The 17,338-nt window shown below is 48.6% G+C and overlaps 1 protein-coding gene across 2 annotated transcripts in view; it reads left to right on the top strand.

Moving 5' to 3' along the window:
* Window positions 1-17,338, top strand: part of GALNT17 (polypeptide N-acetylgalactosaminyltransferase 17) — a 436,592-nt gene that overhangs the window by 196,293 nt on the left and 222,961 nt on the right. For both annotated transcript variants that reach the window (XM_059896130.1, XM_059896131.1), the window contains exon 3: window positions 15,928-16,094. In XM_059896130.1, the coding sequence (XP_059752113.1) occupies window positions 15,928-16,094 (167 nt within the window). The remainder of the gene's footprint in view (window positions 1-15,927; window positions 16,095-17,338) is intronic.

Here is a 17,338-nt window from a genome sequence, read left to right as displayed (position 1 = left end):
GATATTATCAGTCAAAGAGATGTGGTCCCTGACTTCATGGAATCTACAGATTAGTGATGAGAAGGGTTAGTGTTGGGGCCAAAGCCTGCATGGAAAGATTTATTCCTGTGCCTCTGCTTCATGTATCCGCTGCCATTTCTGTATCTCTCTCACCAGCCCCAAGATGTGAGGACTTGTGTCAACACGGAGGTCTCCAAGTCCGCTTCAGATTTTACCTGTGGGATTTTAGAAAAGGAAGTCATTACCTGGAAAAGACTGAAAAGAATGAGAAAAGAATGAGAGCTACGTATTATTCACATATGTCTGTGGGATGGTACAAGTGGCAGAGAGAATTCTATAGCACGTTGAGAAACCAATGGATTTGAGTTTTAAAGAGGGTTGAAGTTTCTTTTCAGGCCATTTTACTCCAGAGCAGAAGTACATCCTCGAGTTAGGAACTGGTCACACAAGTCATTAGATTGTTTTACACATGGTTATTAATAGGTGAGACTATATGCCCAGCAAGCTCAGTTGGATGGTTCAGTTTCTCTACAAAATGCCCAGGCTTGGGTTCCCATCCCGTGTTGCATTTATTATCATTGTAAATGGCAGTTCCCATAACTTTAAGAATTTGGCATATGGCTGGAGCTAACTGGGCTTTTGTCAAATTACAGTCATTTTATGTTTAAGTTTCTCATGCCTTTTCAAAGCTACATGTTGGCTAACAGTGAAGGTCTATGAGTGATTGGTTTTATGTTTATTATACGAGGCCATCATGGAATAGCTTCTGGGTAGAGCAAAATATGTTTGTTTTCTAGAATAAATAACATGAGGTCGGGCCATGTCATCTTTCTCCCACATCTGCCTTTGAAAAGAGAATAGTTGTAATTTTGGTTTTGACTCAGAATTCTCTTTCCGATTGTGGCCTCAGAGGGCATGTTGTGGGATGACATGGGGTGTCGATTATTTATGCCAATTGATGTCATACACAAAAATCCAAGAGCGTGTAGCCAAGCACTGCTATTCCCTTGAATTTTGAAATATGGTTCTGTTATCATGCATTAATTTAAACTGATGTGTTTTTCGGTGTTATGTTTGCTCACTATAAAAAATAAGAACAGAAAATGTGTAAAGAAGCAAGAAAAAATTATTGATAATTTCACCACCTAGAGGCAAAATGACATTTCATTATTGTTTTACTTTGAATTTCTCTTCTTACTCTTGAGGGTCCACCTCTTCTCATGTTTATTTGTTTCTTTTGTTCTCTGAATTTTGTGTTCATGATTTTTGTTTATTTACCTAATTGTGTGCTTTGGATTTTCATTATCTTTTACTCTTTTGTAATTGCTGTAAAATTTTTTGGTAGTTTGCTGTTGTCTTAATTTTATTACTTTTGATAATCAGAGGTTTGCAATTATTATCAAACTGTTGATTCTTTAATATCTGGAGTTTGTATGAATATTCATTTTCATTTTTATTTTCTTTCCTTGTATTTTGAGTTCTCAATTTTACTGTTTTATCCATCTAAAATTTATTTTGCAGTGTGTTTGGAGGGGAGACTCTCACAATTTTACCCAATAGGGAGACAGTAATCCCAGCACATTTTTTGAATGATTCTTCCCCTACCCTTTGGTTTGTGGTGTGTTCTTGGCATACATTCTCTAAGATCAGCTTTGTTTCTGGTCTCTTAGTTCTGTTTCACTTGTCAATCAACTTGTTATTGATTAAATTATATTAGCTTTTAACATCATATATGTCTCTGGGTTTTAACATCATACTGGATTTTAACATCATGTATGTCTCTGGGTTTCCTTAGTACCCTTTTCCCCTCAATGGCTTTGTTATTTATTCTTACCTGTTTACTCTTTCAGGTCAATGCTGAAATCATGTGTTAAGTGCTAAAATGATTTCCGTAAAAACCTTTCAAAAAGTTAACATTCATAGTATTTTTTAAGTTATGTTTGGTGTGGAATATAAAGGAAGAAACAGAAGCCATCAAAATCCCTCTACCTAGACCCTCCTTGATAAGTCATTTCTTTTTGCAGAGGCTAAGACAAGGGGCCTTGCAGTCAGGTGGATCTGGGTTGAAAGCCTCGCTCTGTCTACCACTCACTTGCCTTTGGGCTTGTGACTCTGAGCCTCAGTTTTCTCATCAGCAAAATGAGGATACCCACATGACTGGCTCACGGTGAAAAGTGATTAGATTATGTATACCCTGGAAAGTTCTTGGTGTGGTGAACAGCTGCATTAGCTGGGCTCACCCATGCATAAGTGTCCTGGGCGGTGTGTCACTTTCTTACCACCCAGCTTCCATCCTCATCTGGAACCAGAGAGCCAGCCCAGTGCTTCTCAGGTGATGGACAAAGGCATGAGACCCTCTCTTGAGGCTCATGCTTGCAGCTGGCACAAGCACTTCACCTTGTCCTGCTAGTCAAAACAGGTCATGGGGCTGAGCCCAGATCCAATGAGTGGGGAAATAGACTTCGCCTGTTTAGTGAGAACTTCAGAATCATGTGGCAAAGGACCTGCATACCTTGAGGGGTGAAGGACTGGGGATCTGCTGAATTGCTTTAGTGGTCCGGAGAGGGAGAAGGCATTTTCTGTCCAGTAAGACAGGCATGGCCAGGTTAGGACTAAGCAAGACCTGGAGGGGCTGGTGTGTCGGATTTGACTCAGAGTAAGGAGGGCCAGTCTTTGGGGAAGACGTTATGGATGGAGGTAACAACAATAGAAGCAACAACAATAATAAGTTAGGGGTTTGGGATGAACAGATACACACTACTATATATAAAATAGATAAATGACAAAGACCTACTGTATAACACAGGGAACTGTATTCAATATCTTATAATAACCTAAAATGGAAAAGAATCTGAAAAAAAAAAAAAAATATATATATTATATATATAACCGAATCACTTTGCTGTATACCTGCAACTAGCACAACATTATAAATCAACTATACTTCAATTTTTAAAATTGGGGGGAAAAAAGTAACAACAATAATGCCAAGGACGGCCCAGATGCAGGAATAAACAGAAGTGTTTTCAGGGTCAGTGTCTATAAAAAGATAGGCTTGACTGGCCAGTTTGGCTTCAACATTAAAAGGAAAAATAGCTAGTTTGGTAATATGTTTCTCGTTGCTGTGCTGAAGTGACAGGGTAACAACCTTTAGAACCAGATTGGCATCTTGTGAGGGGCTGGGGGTGGAGAGAGGGGGGACTGGCTGAGAACAGAGTGTTGTATGGCCTTCAATTTCTATGAAGAATCTTTTTGACCAAATTTTGGATCCTCTGGGCTTTGGAACACCGCTATTTATTATTTCCAATCTGCATCATTTCCTAATGTATTTTTGTCCCTCCTGCAGCAGTCGGGGCTGTCTCTGCTCACTTTAGAAAGCTCATAGGATAAATACTATGTATGAATAACTTAGGCAGTCTTTCCTGTGTCTTAAGTGCCCTGAGGCTTTCTTAGCTGTGGCCTGAAACTCTCTGCATTAATTTATCCTCAATTGTTTTTAGAAATTCTCCTCCTGAGCCACTGCTTAATAGATAGAACTCGAGGGTTTTTCTTTTCTTTTTCTGTTCCCTTCAGTTGAAGACAGCAAGATAAGCTGCATCATACTCAGGCAGATTCATCTATTAAGCTGAGAGTCTGAAGGATGCCCTTGCCCCAGCCCCGTATGTGTGTGGTTCCCCCTTCCTTTTAGGGAAAGCAGCGCTGCACAAAGCAGGAGACTGTGGTTGGAACGGAGGGTTAAAGATGGTGAATCAACCATTTTCACTTAATGAAAAAAAAAAAAAAAACTTCTGAAGATAGAGAGAGACAGGTAGGGTTTCTTTGCCCACGTCAGGACCTCCTACTATATCCTGAAACTGGCATAGTGTCATCTGGCCAAGCAGTGCTGAGTCTCCTGGATTTTCTGGCTAAAGACAATTGCCCTGTGCTTGGAAAAGCAACTCTTCACAACTCAGTGAAAGAGACTTCCCAGGAAGCCATGGAGCCAGTCGGTGTTCAGTCCCAAAATCAAAGGTGGTTTGGGGACTATTCCAAAATAAATGTTTATAGGAACCAGGCTGGTCAGGGGAAGCATAGAGCTTTGTTTACCCCACGGTGCTTGAAAACAGGGTGTGAGTCTGGCACTGGTCTTGACCAGGGTGTGGGGCTGCAACTGACGATGGTCCTCGCTGGCCGTATGGCCTGGGTTCCTCCCCTCCCACGGCGCTCCTGTGGGAAGCCGATAGAGCCCCGAAAAAAACAAATCCTCCTACACCCACAACATCTTGCATCCAATTTCTGGAGCTTTTCCTGGGGATCCCTGGACCCCAAGATAGGAAACCACGCCATGTATGGAGCAGGCTGAATCTTGATTCATGGAAATTGCCCCAGTACAGCCGATAGACAGGATGCATGCAGACTCAAATGCTGCAGTAGGCAGTTCATCTCGGAGACCCCTCTGTGTGGCAACTGAGCTAATGAGGTGTGCTGCTTCTTCCTGGATGAACTGAGCTCAACCAGAGGAAATTAAACCACTCAGAAAAGTGTGCATTTTCCCTAATGAGGAGAGCTGCAAAAGAGGGGCCTCATACATCTCATTTATTCAGCCCCATATCTTGTTTTGCAAGGTTTGCTGTTGCTAAAAATGATAGCACTCTTTCTTAGGATTATAGGCAAGGCTTGATGAGGAGGGAAGAAAAAAAGAGAGTTTGGGGCTGGTTAACGCACTTGACCCAAGCAGCCTTTAGAATTTGAGCTCTGATTAAGTGAATCAAGGGAGACGGTTGTGTTCAGAATGGTATCTTTTAAGTGTTGAGGTGCCATCACTGAAGTTATAATTGCGGGAGGAGATAAGTGATGCCTTTGATCATAAGAAGAGCGGAGGGAATAAACTGGGAAGATAGGAGGACTTTGGCTTTTTATTTGTTCATTCGGTAACCATTTATCTGCCAAGTATTGTTCTGGGTTCTGGGGAAACAAAAAAGAAAGAAGACTCACTGGCTGCCCCACAATGGGAGAGGACAGAGTGAAGAGTGTCAGGGTGACAGCGTGCAGAGGGAGAGAAAGTGACAAAGGACAGGGGCATGACATCCTGTTGCGGGTCTGGGAGAGCTGCCTGGAGCTGGGCTGAGGGAGGAGGACAGGTTACGCAGAAGGAAGGGCGCTTCAGACAGGGAGAAAGGTGTGTGAATTGAGAGGCAGCGTTTCCGGTTCTGGGAAATACAAATAGTTTACAGTTCCTGGGGGAAGCAACAGGGAGGAGATGAGGTTGGAGAGGTGAGCTGGGGCTGAACGTGGGTGCCAAGCAAAGAAGTCTGAAGCTAATTCTGAAAGCTACGGAGAGCCAAGGGGATAGTGGACATAGAAGAGTGACATGATCACGTTTGCATCTTAGAGAGATCATGCTAGCCACAGTGAGGTGGATAGATACCACCCCACAGAGGGCTGCAGATGGACAGACTGGAGACCAGGGACCGGTTAGGTGGCTTTGGGTGTCATCTGGGGGGAATGATGTGGAGTGGAGGTGTGGCAGTAGAAATGGGGGTGGAGGGGAGTGTCATAAAGAGATCCTAAAGATAGTAGAATCTTTAGGACTTGGTGACATGTTGAACGGGACATGATTTTGACTTGACTCCCAAAGAGAAAGAGTGGTGTCCTCCAATGAAGACAGGAAGGTGCAGAGAGAGCAGGTGTCAGTTGTAGGTATGCTGTATTTGGGATGCTGATGAGACGTCCAAGTGGAGATGCCCAGTGGGAAGCAGAAGCGTGAAGCATCCGGACTAGAGATGGGGGTTTGGAAGTTGCTGGCATCGTGGTTGGAGTTGTAGAATTGGATGAGATCACCCAGGAAGAGTTGACCAGGTGAGAATAGGAAAGGGCAGAAGAAGGAGCCTTGAAGAATTTTGGAATTTGGAGGATTAGCACAAAAGGGCAACCTGTGAAATAAACAAGTGGCCAGGACAGATCTCCAGTGGGAGAAAAAGCAGAGGTGGGGATGAGGAGATGGGGAGGGTGCCGGGATCCAGGAGTAAATACTGTTTATGTAAGGAGAGAGGCAACCGTGTTAACACTGCAGAAAGGATTCTCAGCTGGGGTGAGGTTGGGAAGTTTCCATTGATTCGGGCCACCTAGATGTCACTGGAAACTAACAAGAGCAGTTTTAGCAGAATAAGGTAACTAGGAAGCAAATGATGGTTGAGTGAGGGACAAATGACAGATAAAGGAGGAAGTCAGGGAGGGCAGACAAGGAGAAGAGGCCGATTAAGGCTGTGGGGCAAGGGATTTTTTTGGATGTAAATGGGAGGGACTTGAGTCCCTTCCTTGAGTGGAAAAAGTCAGTGGAAGAAGAGTGAAGCTAGAGGAGAGAGAATAATGGGTGAAGCAAGGCGTTTGGATGGGAGGAGGCTGGGGAGTCCACAGCACAGAGGAGGGGGTTACCTTTGACCTCCTGAGGCTGCCTCCTCCAAGGCTGAGTTCAGAGGTTGATAAGCTTTTAGGTGGCGAGGGGGACTCGGGAAGTGCTTCTCACATTTCCACTGGTGCGGAGAAACCACCTGAGGAACTTGCTAAGGGACTCTGAACCAGTGGGTCTGGGTGGACCAAGTTGGTGCATTTTTAACAGGCTGCTGGGGGGTGCTGCTGCCTCAGGCCTGAGACCACACTTGGAAGTTCCTGCTGGTGACCTTGATTCCCTCTGTGGAGTAGGAGGTACCTGCAAGAGAGAGGTTGGCTCGAGGAAAGCAGGAAAAGTAGGAAGTAGAGATCGGGGTGGGGATGGGGGAATTGAGAGTTCTGAAAAGCCTCGAAAAGAAGGGTGCAGGGCAGCTCCCAGGGCTTCACGGGGACTGGGGGCCTTGGATTTGTCTTGTCACCACTGCAGTGGTGGGACTTTTTCTTGCAGTGTCACCAGTGTGTGTGAAGCGGAGGAAAGTTAGATGGACGAGTGATCCCCAGCTGGGGTTCTTCAGGGCTGGTGGGAAAGAAGGCCAAGGGAGCAAAGGTGGGATGAAGGCAAGGGTGAAGGGAAGATTTTAGCCAGGCGAGGGTAGAGCTGATATACTGAGTGAAAACAGAGTGGCCCAGGACCGGGAGGTCTCGTTGAGGTTGAAGAGTGGCTGGTTTGGGGATGCAAGGTGGGGAGAACTGGAAGGAAGGGAGGCTGTGACTGTTGAAGATGGAGATGTTTGAGGTGCAGCAGCTCTGGGCAGTGATGAGGTCCAGGAAAGGCCGTGGGAGCTTTGAGATAATTCCACTGCCAAACTAGGTGGTCCTTCTGGTCATCTCTCGTTATGGGTCAGAAGCTCCCTGGCTGTCCTGGGGTGGTGTCTGAGGCTGTGACAGGAAGGAGAGATTGGAATGACAGGGTTCTAATGAGACATGACACCTCAATTTGGTATAATCTTTTCTTCCAAACTACAGGGCAGTGTATCAGTGAGGGTCCTCCAGAGAAATGGAACTAATAGGATATCTATCTATCTACCTATCCATCCATCCATCGATCCATCTATCCATCGATCCATCTATCCATCCATCTGGCTATCTGTCTCTATCTATAGAGATAAGATAGGGTATCTAAGACATAAATGAGATATAGATAACATACAGATAGGTGATAGAGATATCTGTACATAAGATATAGATGGATGATAGATAGAGACATAGATAGGTACATAGATGGAAAGCAAGAGAGATTTATTTTAAGGACTTTGGCTTACATAATTGTGGAGGCTGACATGTCCAAAATCTGCAAGACTCACCAGCAGCCATGAGACCCAGGGAGGAGTTGATGCCGCAGCTCGGGTCCAAAGGCAGTCTGCTGGCAGAATTCCCTCTTCCTCAGGGGCCCTCTGTCTTTTTTCTCTTAAAGCTTTCAACTGATTGGATGAGGCTCCCCCACATGTGGAAGGGTAATCTGCTTTACTCCAAGCCTACTGATCTGAATGTTAATCTCATCTAAAAATACCTTCACAGAAACACTGAGAATAACGTTTGACCAAATATCTGGGTACCGTGGCCTAGCCAAGTTGTCACATAAAATTAACCATCATGGGCAGTTAGACTTGCTTGGTGACCTGATTTCATAATCTGGCCCTGTGTCCACAGGGAGACAGAGAGAGGAGGGAGGAGTTTATTTCTTGGTTGAAGAAAAGGTGAGGTTGTTGGACGTGGTGCGCCTAGAAAACGTGTGGTGTATCCTGCTGCTTTGTGTCAGTCAGCACGCATGGGGTCAATGGTCATGGCCATGTCCAAGCTCAAGAGTGGTGGCCTTCTGCACTTTAGAGCCCGCAAGCCACAACTACTGAGCCCGCGTGCCACAACTACTGAGCCCGCGCGCCTAGAGCCCGTGCTCTGCAACAAGAGAAGCCATCGCAGTGAGAAGCCCGCGCACTGCAACGAAGAGTAGCCCCCGCTCACCGCAACTAGAGAAAGCCTGCGCAGCAACAAAGACCCAATGCAGCCAAAAATAAATAAATAAAATAAATAAATTTATAAAACAAAAGAATGGTGACCTATCTGCAATAGGGCTTCCAAGGAGGAGCTCATTTCTATTCTTGGTAGGGCCTGACCCATGGCTTGGGATGCCTTGGATTGATGTGCACCGTAGCCACGTCTGTGGTTCAGCGTGTGCTCTCAGCGTCTGTGGCCACGTGGAATTCAGGCAGCAGCCAAGAGGCGACTCTTCCACACACTCGCCTTTCCTTTTGGTTCCTTCTACCTGGCAACTGGATACCACTATTTGCAAAATGAATCCTCTTGCTAAGTGGCTGGGCCACACTAACGCTTTCTTGGGAACAGAGCCCTTTTGGCTCTCAGTTTGAGAGTGTGGGCTTTGGGCTATATGTGGAGTGTGTCGGATGCTGACCAGTGAGGGTCTGGCCAAGCCAAGGAAGCGTGTGCCGGCGAAGCTGGGGGAGCTGGCAGGTTTGGAAGTGCATGGGGAGAACGGGGGGAACTTTCCAGGTTTGCTCGCATATGTAGAGCGCGATCAGTATTTAAAGGGTAGATACCCAAGGACCTGGACCGTCCATTTAGAGGTGGATTTGATGTCGTGTGGATGTGATGCTGGGAGTCCTTGCTCCCACATCTGCCCTCAGCAGTGGGAGAAGTAGAGGTGAAGGTCTGTTGCATGCCTGTCACAATTCTCAAGGGTTTTCTCATTGGAGCACAGCTGCTCTTGGGATGGCAAGGTGGGGTTTGATGACTCAAAGTGCCTATTCTGTTTGACTCCCCACACTTCCCTCCCTCTCATTTTACTCCACATTGCCTTCCCAAACTCAGAAAGGTTGGTGGAGAGGCCTGGCACTGAGACAGCGCGGACTCTGCTGTCAGCTGTTGAACCTTTGTTAATGAGTTTTTATGACCTTACGCGTGTTTTTGGAGCACTTTGAAAATGAAAAAGGAATCAGCCTGGTAGGAATTTGCAGAGCCCCATATGAGTCTCTGGCTGCAAAACTTGGCTCTTTAGCACCCCAGCTCTAAGCAAGCCTAGACAGTTTTTTTTCTGGAAGGCGCTGGAAGAGAGGAAGGGAACCCTAGTGCCTCTGTGTGCTCAGAAGTGCTAATTGCCTGCCCCTCCCTCTGCTCTTGACCAAGCAAGTGTCATCCGTTGATCCAGCTTTCAAACCCAGCCCACAGCTCATCTTCTCTGCCCTCCTGGTCCATCTCAACTTATCTGTCACATCTGGTGTAGGTCTAGTTGCCCCTCCGTATCCACGGGTCCCACATCTGCAGAGTCAACCAGCTGTAGATTTGGATCCGCAGTTGGCTGAATCCGTGGATACGGAGGGCCAACTGTACTGCACATTTTATATAAGAGACTTGAGCATCTGCAGGGTTTGCTTTCTGCAGGGGTCCTGGAACCAATCCCCTGTGGATCCCGAGGGATGACTGTATAGCATTTGCCGCCTTGCGTTGCACTGCCTTGTCATCGTGTTGAGTGCGTTTTAGCCATCAAACCCAAGACTCTCGTTACTGACAGCGGGATTAGCGCTTGGACAGTGCTTGGTGTTGGTCCCTTCACTTGGGTCGGGAAGACAGTGGGACAGAGACTGAAGGGCATTGTTGCACTTGGGAGCCAGAGCTGAGGTGAGCAGCTAGGAAGGCCCTGCAGGTTGGCCACACAGTGATGGGCCATGTGAGCCGAGCGACACAGAGAAACCAGGTAGGGTCAGTGAAGGGGAGCCCTCACCTTAGATGGGACCCGAGGAGCTGATGGGGGACCAGGGGCAAGGACTGGAGCCTGGGCTCAGGCCCTGGGGGCAGCCCCACCTACCATCCTGAGCACACACATGTGCACCCTCCACACCCAGCCTTATAGGTCCTGGGGTTCCCTGCCTCTGCCCTGAGGGCTGGTGGGGACCCACAGAGAGGGGCCTGAGTGCATGAGGACAGAAGTGGTTCATAAGCAGCAGAACCTTGGCAATGTCCTGGCGTGGCCGAGAGCAGACGTGGCCTCCCTTTGCTTGGGGTCTTCGGTTAAAAGACTTTGATAACTCCTCGGGGACCAGCACTCAATTGGCCCCTTGCCCACATTCGTAGCCAGAACACTAGGAGATTTGCCCACATTCCCACCAGCCTTATCAGCACCCGGGGATGGTGAGGCTCTCTTCTGCTCACCTATCCCACTTGAAGGGACCTCTCCTGGTCTGCACTCTGCCCCCAGCAGCCCTTGGGTATGGTGCAGCTGGCCATGGAGGACCGCCACCTCGTTGGGGCTTTTAGGGCAGAGAAAAGGAAGCTGAGGCTCAGAGAGACCAAACAAGTTAGCCAAGGCCCCCCAGCTAGGAAGGGGCTGGGCTGGAAATTGTGTAGAGGCTTGTCTGTTGTAGCTACCACACCCTGCCTTGGGCACGCAGGGGCGTTTGCAAGAGTCTAAAAGTCAGATGGTGAAGTTCACGTCCAGGCACCCCTACAGCTTTTCAGACTTGCTGTGTGACTTTGGGCAAGTGACTTCACCTCTCTGTGCCCCAGTTTCCTCAGCTGTGAAATGAGGATGAAAATACTGCCTACCTTATAGGATCGTTGTTCACGTTAAATGAGATAGTACAGTACAGGGAAGCTTCCAGCAGTTTTTCGCACCTGCACTATGAAGTGTTGGTTATTATTATCAACATTATTATCTGTGATCTTCTGGGTCTCCTAGAGGCTGCATCTAAATATTTTTACAATGATGGGGATCTTTTGGGGTCCTCTTTTTGTTTGCAGGTTGGTGGACTGGGTCACAGGTGTGTTTTGATACCTCTTACCTGTATCACATTGGGGTCATAGAACTTGTTTCCCTCAGAGGTGTTCGTGGGCAGGGCTCTGCTTCTAAGAGGGCGTGGACGGCTCTTTGGGCTTTGATTTCTTCCCTGCTGGAGACCTTGACCCTTGATCGTGGCACTTGACTCTCTAGTGGGTTCCCAGAGGCGGCCCAGTCTCCCGAACTCTTCTTACTCAGCATCGGTGAAGGAAGAGCACGGGCACTTTTGGTGCTAAGTGAAGTCAATGCCAGTGACTCTGGGATGAGGAGGATGAGGGAGGGGGGACAGTGGTTACCCTCAAGCAGTTCCGGAGTTCAAGGAGGCATCCCGGACAGACAGATGGACAGTGGTGAGGTGTGTAAGAGACATCACTTGCTTGGTTATTGGTCTCTGCCTTCTTTTCTCTGTGAGGACAGCTTCACAGAGAATCTGGTCCCTTGTTAGCCCTTTGAGGAGAGGAACCTGGTCTTGAATTTCTTTGTAGCTCCCCTCCTGGCCTGGAGCTTTGATTGGAATTGATCCAGACCTTAAGATAGCTTTCCCGCCAACCATTTTCTTTCAGACAAAAGATTGTTTATGTCTTTTCTTTCTTTTATAAATTTATTTATTTATTTATTTATTTATGACTGCGTTGGGTCTTCGTTGCTCCGCGTGGGCTTTCTCTAGTTGCAGTGCATGGGCTTCTCACTGGGGTGGCTTCTTTTGTTGTGGAGCACAGACTCTAGGTGCACAGGCTTCAGTAGTTGTGGCACACGGGCTCAGTAGTTGTGGCTCACAGGCTCTACAGCGCAGGCTCAGTAGTTGTGGCGCACGGGCTTAGTTGCTCCGCGGCATGTGGGATCTTCCCGGACCAGGGCTTGAATCCTTGTCACCTGCATTGGTGGGTGGATTCTTAACCACTGTGCCACCAGGGAAGTCCCAAGATTGTTTATTTCTTACTGACTAGTTATTGAAAGGAAATGTGTGATTTCTGGGACCCGTCGCTGAGTCTGTGCTTCTAGAGGACGCGCACAAAGCCCTGTGGGTTTTTAGTTATTTTGCAGTTTCTGTGGGATGCCGGCCTCTCCCCAGTTATCTTTCAAATCTGGAACCTGTTCTTTCATCCACACGATCTTCTGGGTTTCTCTCATTCACCTGGATTTTGCCGTCGGGGAGGCAGGAAACATATCTGATTCTGTATGTTCCATGATATAAAGACAGGGCTGGACGCTGAGCTGAGCTGACTGCTGCCTTCCCCGGATCTGCCTGCCTGTGGGCCATTGCACGCCACCTTGGCACTGAGCACCCGCCACCTGGTCAGCTCTGCAGGAACTCGGAAATGAGCGGGGGATGCTTCTTCCGTGTCAGCCCTGGTCTGCGGGGTGTGGGATACGCAGATCTGTGTGGTTTGGAAACACCATCTGAGTGTCATCAGGCCACAGGGAGGATTGGTCCAGCATCAACTCCAGGGGCAGGAGCCGTACCTGTCCTCTTCCTCTGTGCAGTCTCTAGTATTTCTAAGGCCTGTGTGGCCTCCCTGTTGCCTTTTCATCATCCATCCTTAATCTCCCTTCCCGCACTCATCTGCTGCCTTGGGCATTGGGTGTCTGATCGGAAGTAATGTATGTTTCAGTCTATGCATACAGCAGGTGCTTACGGCCTCAGTTTTCTATCTCTCCAGCATATTGTGGCCGCTCCTGCATATCAGGCCATAAGCCAGGCTTAGAGATTTTTTTAAGGTAGAGTCTGCCTCTCTAGAGCAACAAAACCATGTTGATTTTCATAATGACCGTATTCATATTGTCTGCCTGTTGGGAGACGCTGAGATGTTGGGCACAGGAAAGGTGAATCGCTGTGAGCTGGGCAAGGTTGGAGCCCGGAGCCCTTTCGGGGAGCAGAGTCCTGGGTGGGTCCTGCAGGGTCTGGGTTGAGTGAAAACTCTGGAAGCCTGGCCCATGGCAATGGGAAGTCTACAAAAGGGATCAGAGCAGCCAGGAGGGAGGATGGAGGGGCCAGGCAGGCAGGCTGGTCTTCCCATTAGTTGGAACATTGCATTTGCCCAGGGCTCTCAAAGGCTGGTCTCACCTGATCCTTTCGAGGACCTTAGCCAGGCACCTAGAACTAAATACAATGAGGATTATTTTGACAGTTTTAGAGATGAAAAAAACATGAGCACTGTGCCCAGGGTGACAGGTTCAATGTGTGGCAGAGAGCTTCTTGCTTCTGACATCCCCCCATGATTTACTGAATGGCCACCTTGACCGTGAAGGGGCAGGACCGGGGGCCCACGAGTCCCCCCCTCAGCAGAGGGAATTGCCTGCTCCGGCCAAGAGGCTTAACCCACCCCCCAGCCTTAATGGCAGCCTGACCCCATTGCCTGTAGCTGGAGAAGATGGTGCTGGTATGATGCAGTTTGGCCTTTTTTCTTCTTAATTTCAAGGGCCAGAATCTGTTTAAAAACAAAGGCCCAAAGAAAACAAAGGCCCTGAGACTTCCCTGGTGGTCCAGTGGTTAAGACTCCCTGCTTCCAATGCAGGGGGCACGGGTTCGATCCCTGGTCAGGGAACTAAGATCCCAAATGCCGAGTGGTGCAGCCAAAAAAGAAAGAAAGAAAGAAAGAAAGAAACCAGGCCCAGGAGTGCATGCTCAGAGTAGGTACGTGTGTACGGTCAGGGCGCTCGCGTGTATGGTGAGGAGTGGGCTGAGGAGGAGCAGCTGCTAGCCTGCCGGGCTCAGAATGGCTGCCGGCCCTGTCAAGGGGGCTCCGAGGGACCTTCTGGGGTGTGCCCTCCTCCCCCGGAGCACCACGCAGTAAATGAGATGATCCCCGCCAACTGCCCGCGAGCCCATCAGTAACCATTCTAATCTCCTCGGCAGCCCCCAGTAGTGAATTTACAGCATCGAGGTAAAAATGAGGCTGCATGATCAATGGATCCCTGGATGGTCTCCTCTAGGAGACACAAATGTATATTGTAACAAAACTTTATTTTCTTCTGAAAATTGCCTACATGATTAATATGGCCCAACACAGCCCAAGCTGTTCAGCATAAATAAACAGCTGTACTTCTTGCTCTCTCTTCAGTGCTGCTTCCCTTTCACTCCATCCCTTCCTCTCGTTCCCTTTGTTTTGCTCTGGAGCACATTGTGCCGTGTACCGTACAGTCTCACACGGAGAGGAGGAGGACACATTGAAATGCACTAGCTCTGGATTCCATTATGCTCTGTTTCCACTTGGTATTTCTGATGTGGCTCAGACTGTGCATAAAACCAAATTCCCTAGTGCTCCCAGGACAGAGTGCTGGTGCTTCCATCACTGCACCATGCAGAGCCGGTTCCTTGGGTACCAGCCATCTCTTACATCACTGGGCGCCCCCAGGGAGGCCCAAGCCCTACGCCCCTGAGTCCAGCCTGGATGAAAACCATTCTTCTCTTTCACCCTGTCTTCAGGGATGGGGGAGTTGCTGGATATTAGAAGGGAGGACCTCTTAGGCAGGTGGTCGCATTTCCAGCCCCCAGGGAGATTCTAGGAACGCTTGCAGGAAGAGTTAGGGTGTGTCAGGCAGCACAGTCCTAGCAGGTAGAGGCCCCCCTTCCTTGATTATGATAAATTTCATGTGTGTTTCATGTCTTTTCCCAGAGTGTAAGCTCCATGAGAGCAGAGGTCTCCTGTACTGGGTACTTGGTGCTGGGTACTTGGTAGGTCCGATAGATGTCTTAGTTTGGATTCTCCCAGAAACAGACCCTGAAACAAAGATTTGAGTGCATTAGTTTATATGGGCAGTGAAAAGAGCACTGCTAAGGGGAAGTAGGACTGAGCAGGGAAAGTGTCCCCAAAAGAGGGTGTTATGCAGATTGCTACCGTGGGTGATGGAGCTTAATCCCACTGGGGGAAACTCTGGGAGCCAGTGTAAACCCCACCCCTCAGAGTCAACCACCTCCAGGGCTGAGGGAGCTGGGGTATCTATACATCATCTCCCAGCTGCCTCTGGGTGAGAAATGATGGGGGTGAGGCAGTTGCTCAGAAGGCAGCAAAGCAGGCTCCGAGGAAGGAAATGCAGGAGCCTGGAGTGGGAAGTCAGGCAGGTGTGCCCTGAAGTGAGACCAGGGGGTACGTGTGGGCGTGGCAGCCCGGGAAACAGTCGGTGTGTGCCCAAGACTGATGCTTCTCATTCCTATGGGGTGGTACATTTGGGAGAAGTGGAGCTGGATTTCTTTATTTTATTTTATTTTATTTTATTTTATTGATTGATTGATTGATTGATTGATTGATTGCTGTGTTGGGTCTTCATTTCTGTGCGAGGGCTTTCTCTAGTTGCGGCAAGCGGGTGCCACTCTTCATCGCGGTGCGCGGGCCTCTCACTGTCGCGGCCTCTCTTCTTGTGGAGCACAGGCTCCAGACACACAGGCTCAGTAGTTGTGGCTCACGGGCCCAGTTGCTCCGCGGCATGTGGGATCTTCCCAGACCAGGGCTCGAACCCGTGTTCCCTGCGTTGGCAGGCAGATTCTCAACCACTGCGCCACCAGGGAAGCCCGGAGCTGGATTTCTTAACTGTCTCCTCCTTAGGTTTTATTCTCAGATATTAGCCAAGAGAGGCCAGGAGGGAACCAGCGATTCTCACCTTGGGAGGACGGATACCAGGGCTGGGCTGACAGCCTTACCGTGTGCAGCCGCAGTGCCCGTGCCTTGCCCCTTCCTCTGACTCTGCTCTCCCCTGCTGTCTTCCCCCAGGTGTAAGGAGCTGAAGTACTCCAAGGAGCTGCCCCAGATATCCATCATATTTATCTTCGTGAACGAGGCCCTGTCGGTGATCCTGCGGTCAGTTCACAGCGCGGTCAATCACACACCGACCCACCTGCTGAAGGAAATCATCCTGGTGGATGACAATAGTGATGAAGGTATGGGGGCCGCCAACCTGCACGCAATTGTTGGAGAAGACAGTGCACGCACACGATGTCAGCAGGGGGGAAGGGTTACTTTCATTCCATCCTGAGCCCAAGTGACTTTGTCTCCTGTCCCTGGGGCATAGCTGGAGAATGGGGGGCTGTTTTGGGGGGAAGAAATCCAGGCAAACACTAGTTAATTAGTCCTTGAGTCCTCTAGGGCTCTTAGGAATAAACTACTGGTTATGCGTCTGGACTCATTTCCCCTCTTCATGTTACCTAAAGCAGATGACATTGAAGAGCTGAATTCCTCCGCGATCCCCACCCCCCATCCCATCTCCTTGATCCTTTTCCCAGAGGCAGAAGAAAAAGGAAAATTCTGTCCTGTGATGGGAACTGTTGATCATACATCAGAATTCCCCTCTGGGCCACTGTGCTCAAAGTGACTGTCGGTAGAAATGCACAGGGTTTGCAGGTCTTTAGGAGTTCAGTTCTACTAGGAATTATGGCTCAATTAAAAAATATAACAAATACTTTTTATATTTGTTGTATGAGAATATCAAAACTCCTTTGAAGTCCTTAGAGACGGAGGCCTAGTGTGAAAGTGGTGGTAGGGGGGTTGCTTTGGCTAATTGTACCTCTGTGTTGGATCCCAGCCTACAAAATCACTGCAGGGAGAAACCTGCACAAGCCGATGACATCAAAGAAAGGCAGCCAGTGTGCATGCTTAAGGCCAGGGAGGCTTATCTTCTGAGCAACTGAAAGATTAGGAGCAGGCTGAACCCCTTGCTGTCGGTGTGATCAGTAGAAGATTACCCCGTGCTCCCCGGTCAGGAGAGGGTGAGGAAGAGGCAGGACAGTGTCAATGGGTCCTGTTGGAAACCTGATTATCTTCAGGAGCTCCAATGAGCTCACGTTTCATCGGCCCAGGAGTTGAAGTCCCCCTGACCCTTCTGAACTAGCTGATTGTTACCAGTGAAGTGTTTGAGTGGGTCTGGACCCAGCATTACATCCATCAGGGCACCACCATCTCCTGGGCCTCCAAATTTTGAGGACTGATGGGTCATTTGCTGGATTTTTCACATCCTTATTTTAAAACTTACATTGAGAGTCTTCTTGGGAGAAGGAGGTTCTTTCAGTTCCCTGAAGCCTCTTAAGTCAGCCGGCAAAGTCATGGCTCACAGTGGCCTTCTCTGCAGCCTCTCTGTGTGCCCCTGCAGACCTCTGGCTTCAGAAGTACTTCCAAACCCTCTGCAGGG

Source organism: Balaenoptera ricei, chromosome 15 (assembly GCF_028023285.1).
Source record: "Balaenoptera ricei isolate mBalRic1 chromosome 15, mBalRic1.hap2, whole genome shotgun sequence".
Classification (NCBI taxonomy): Eukaryota; Metazoa; Chordata; class Mammalia; order Artiodactyla; family Balaenopteridae; genus Balaenoptera; species Balaenoptera ricei.
This window is presented reverse-complemented; position numbering and strand designations above follow the sequence as displayed.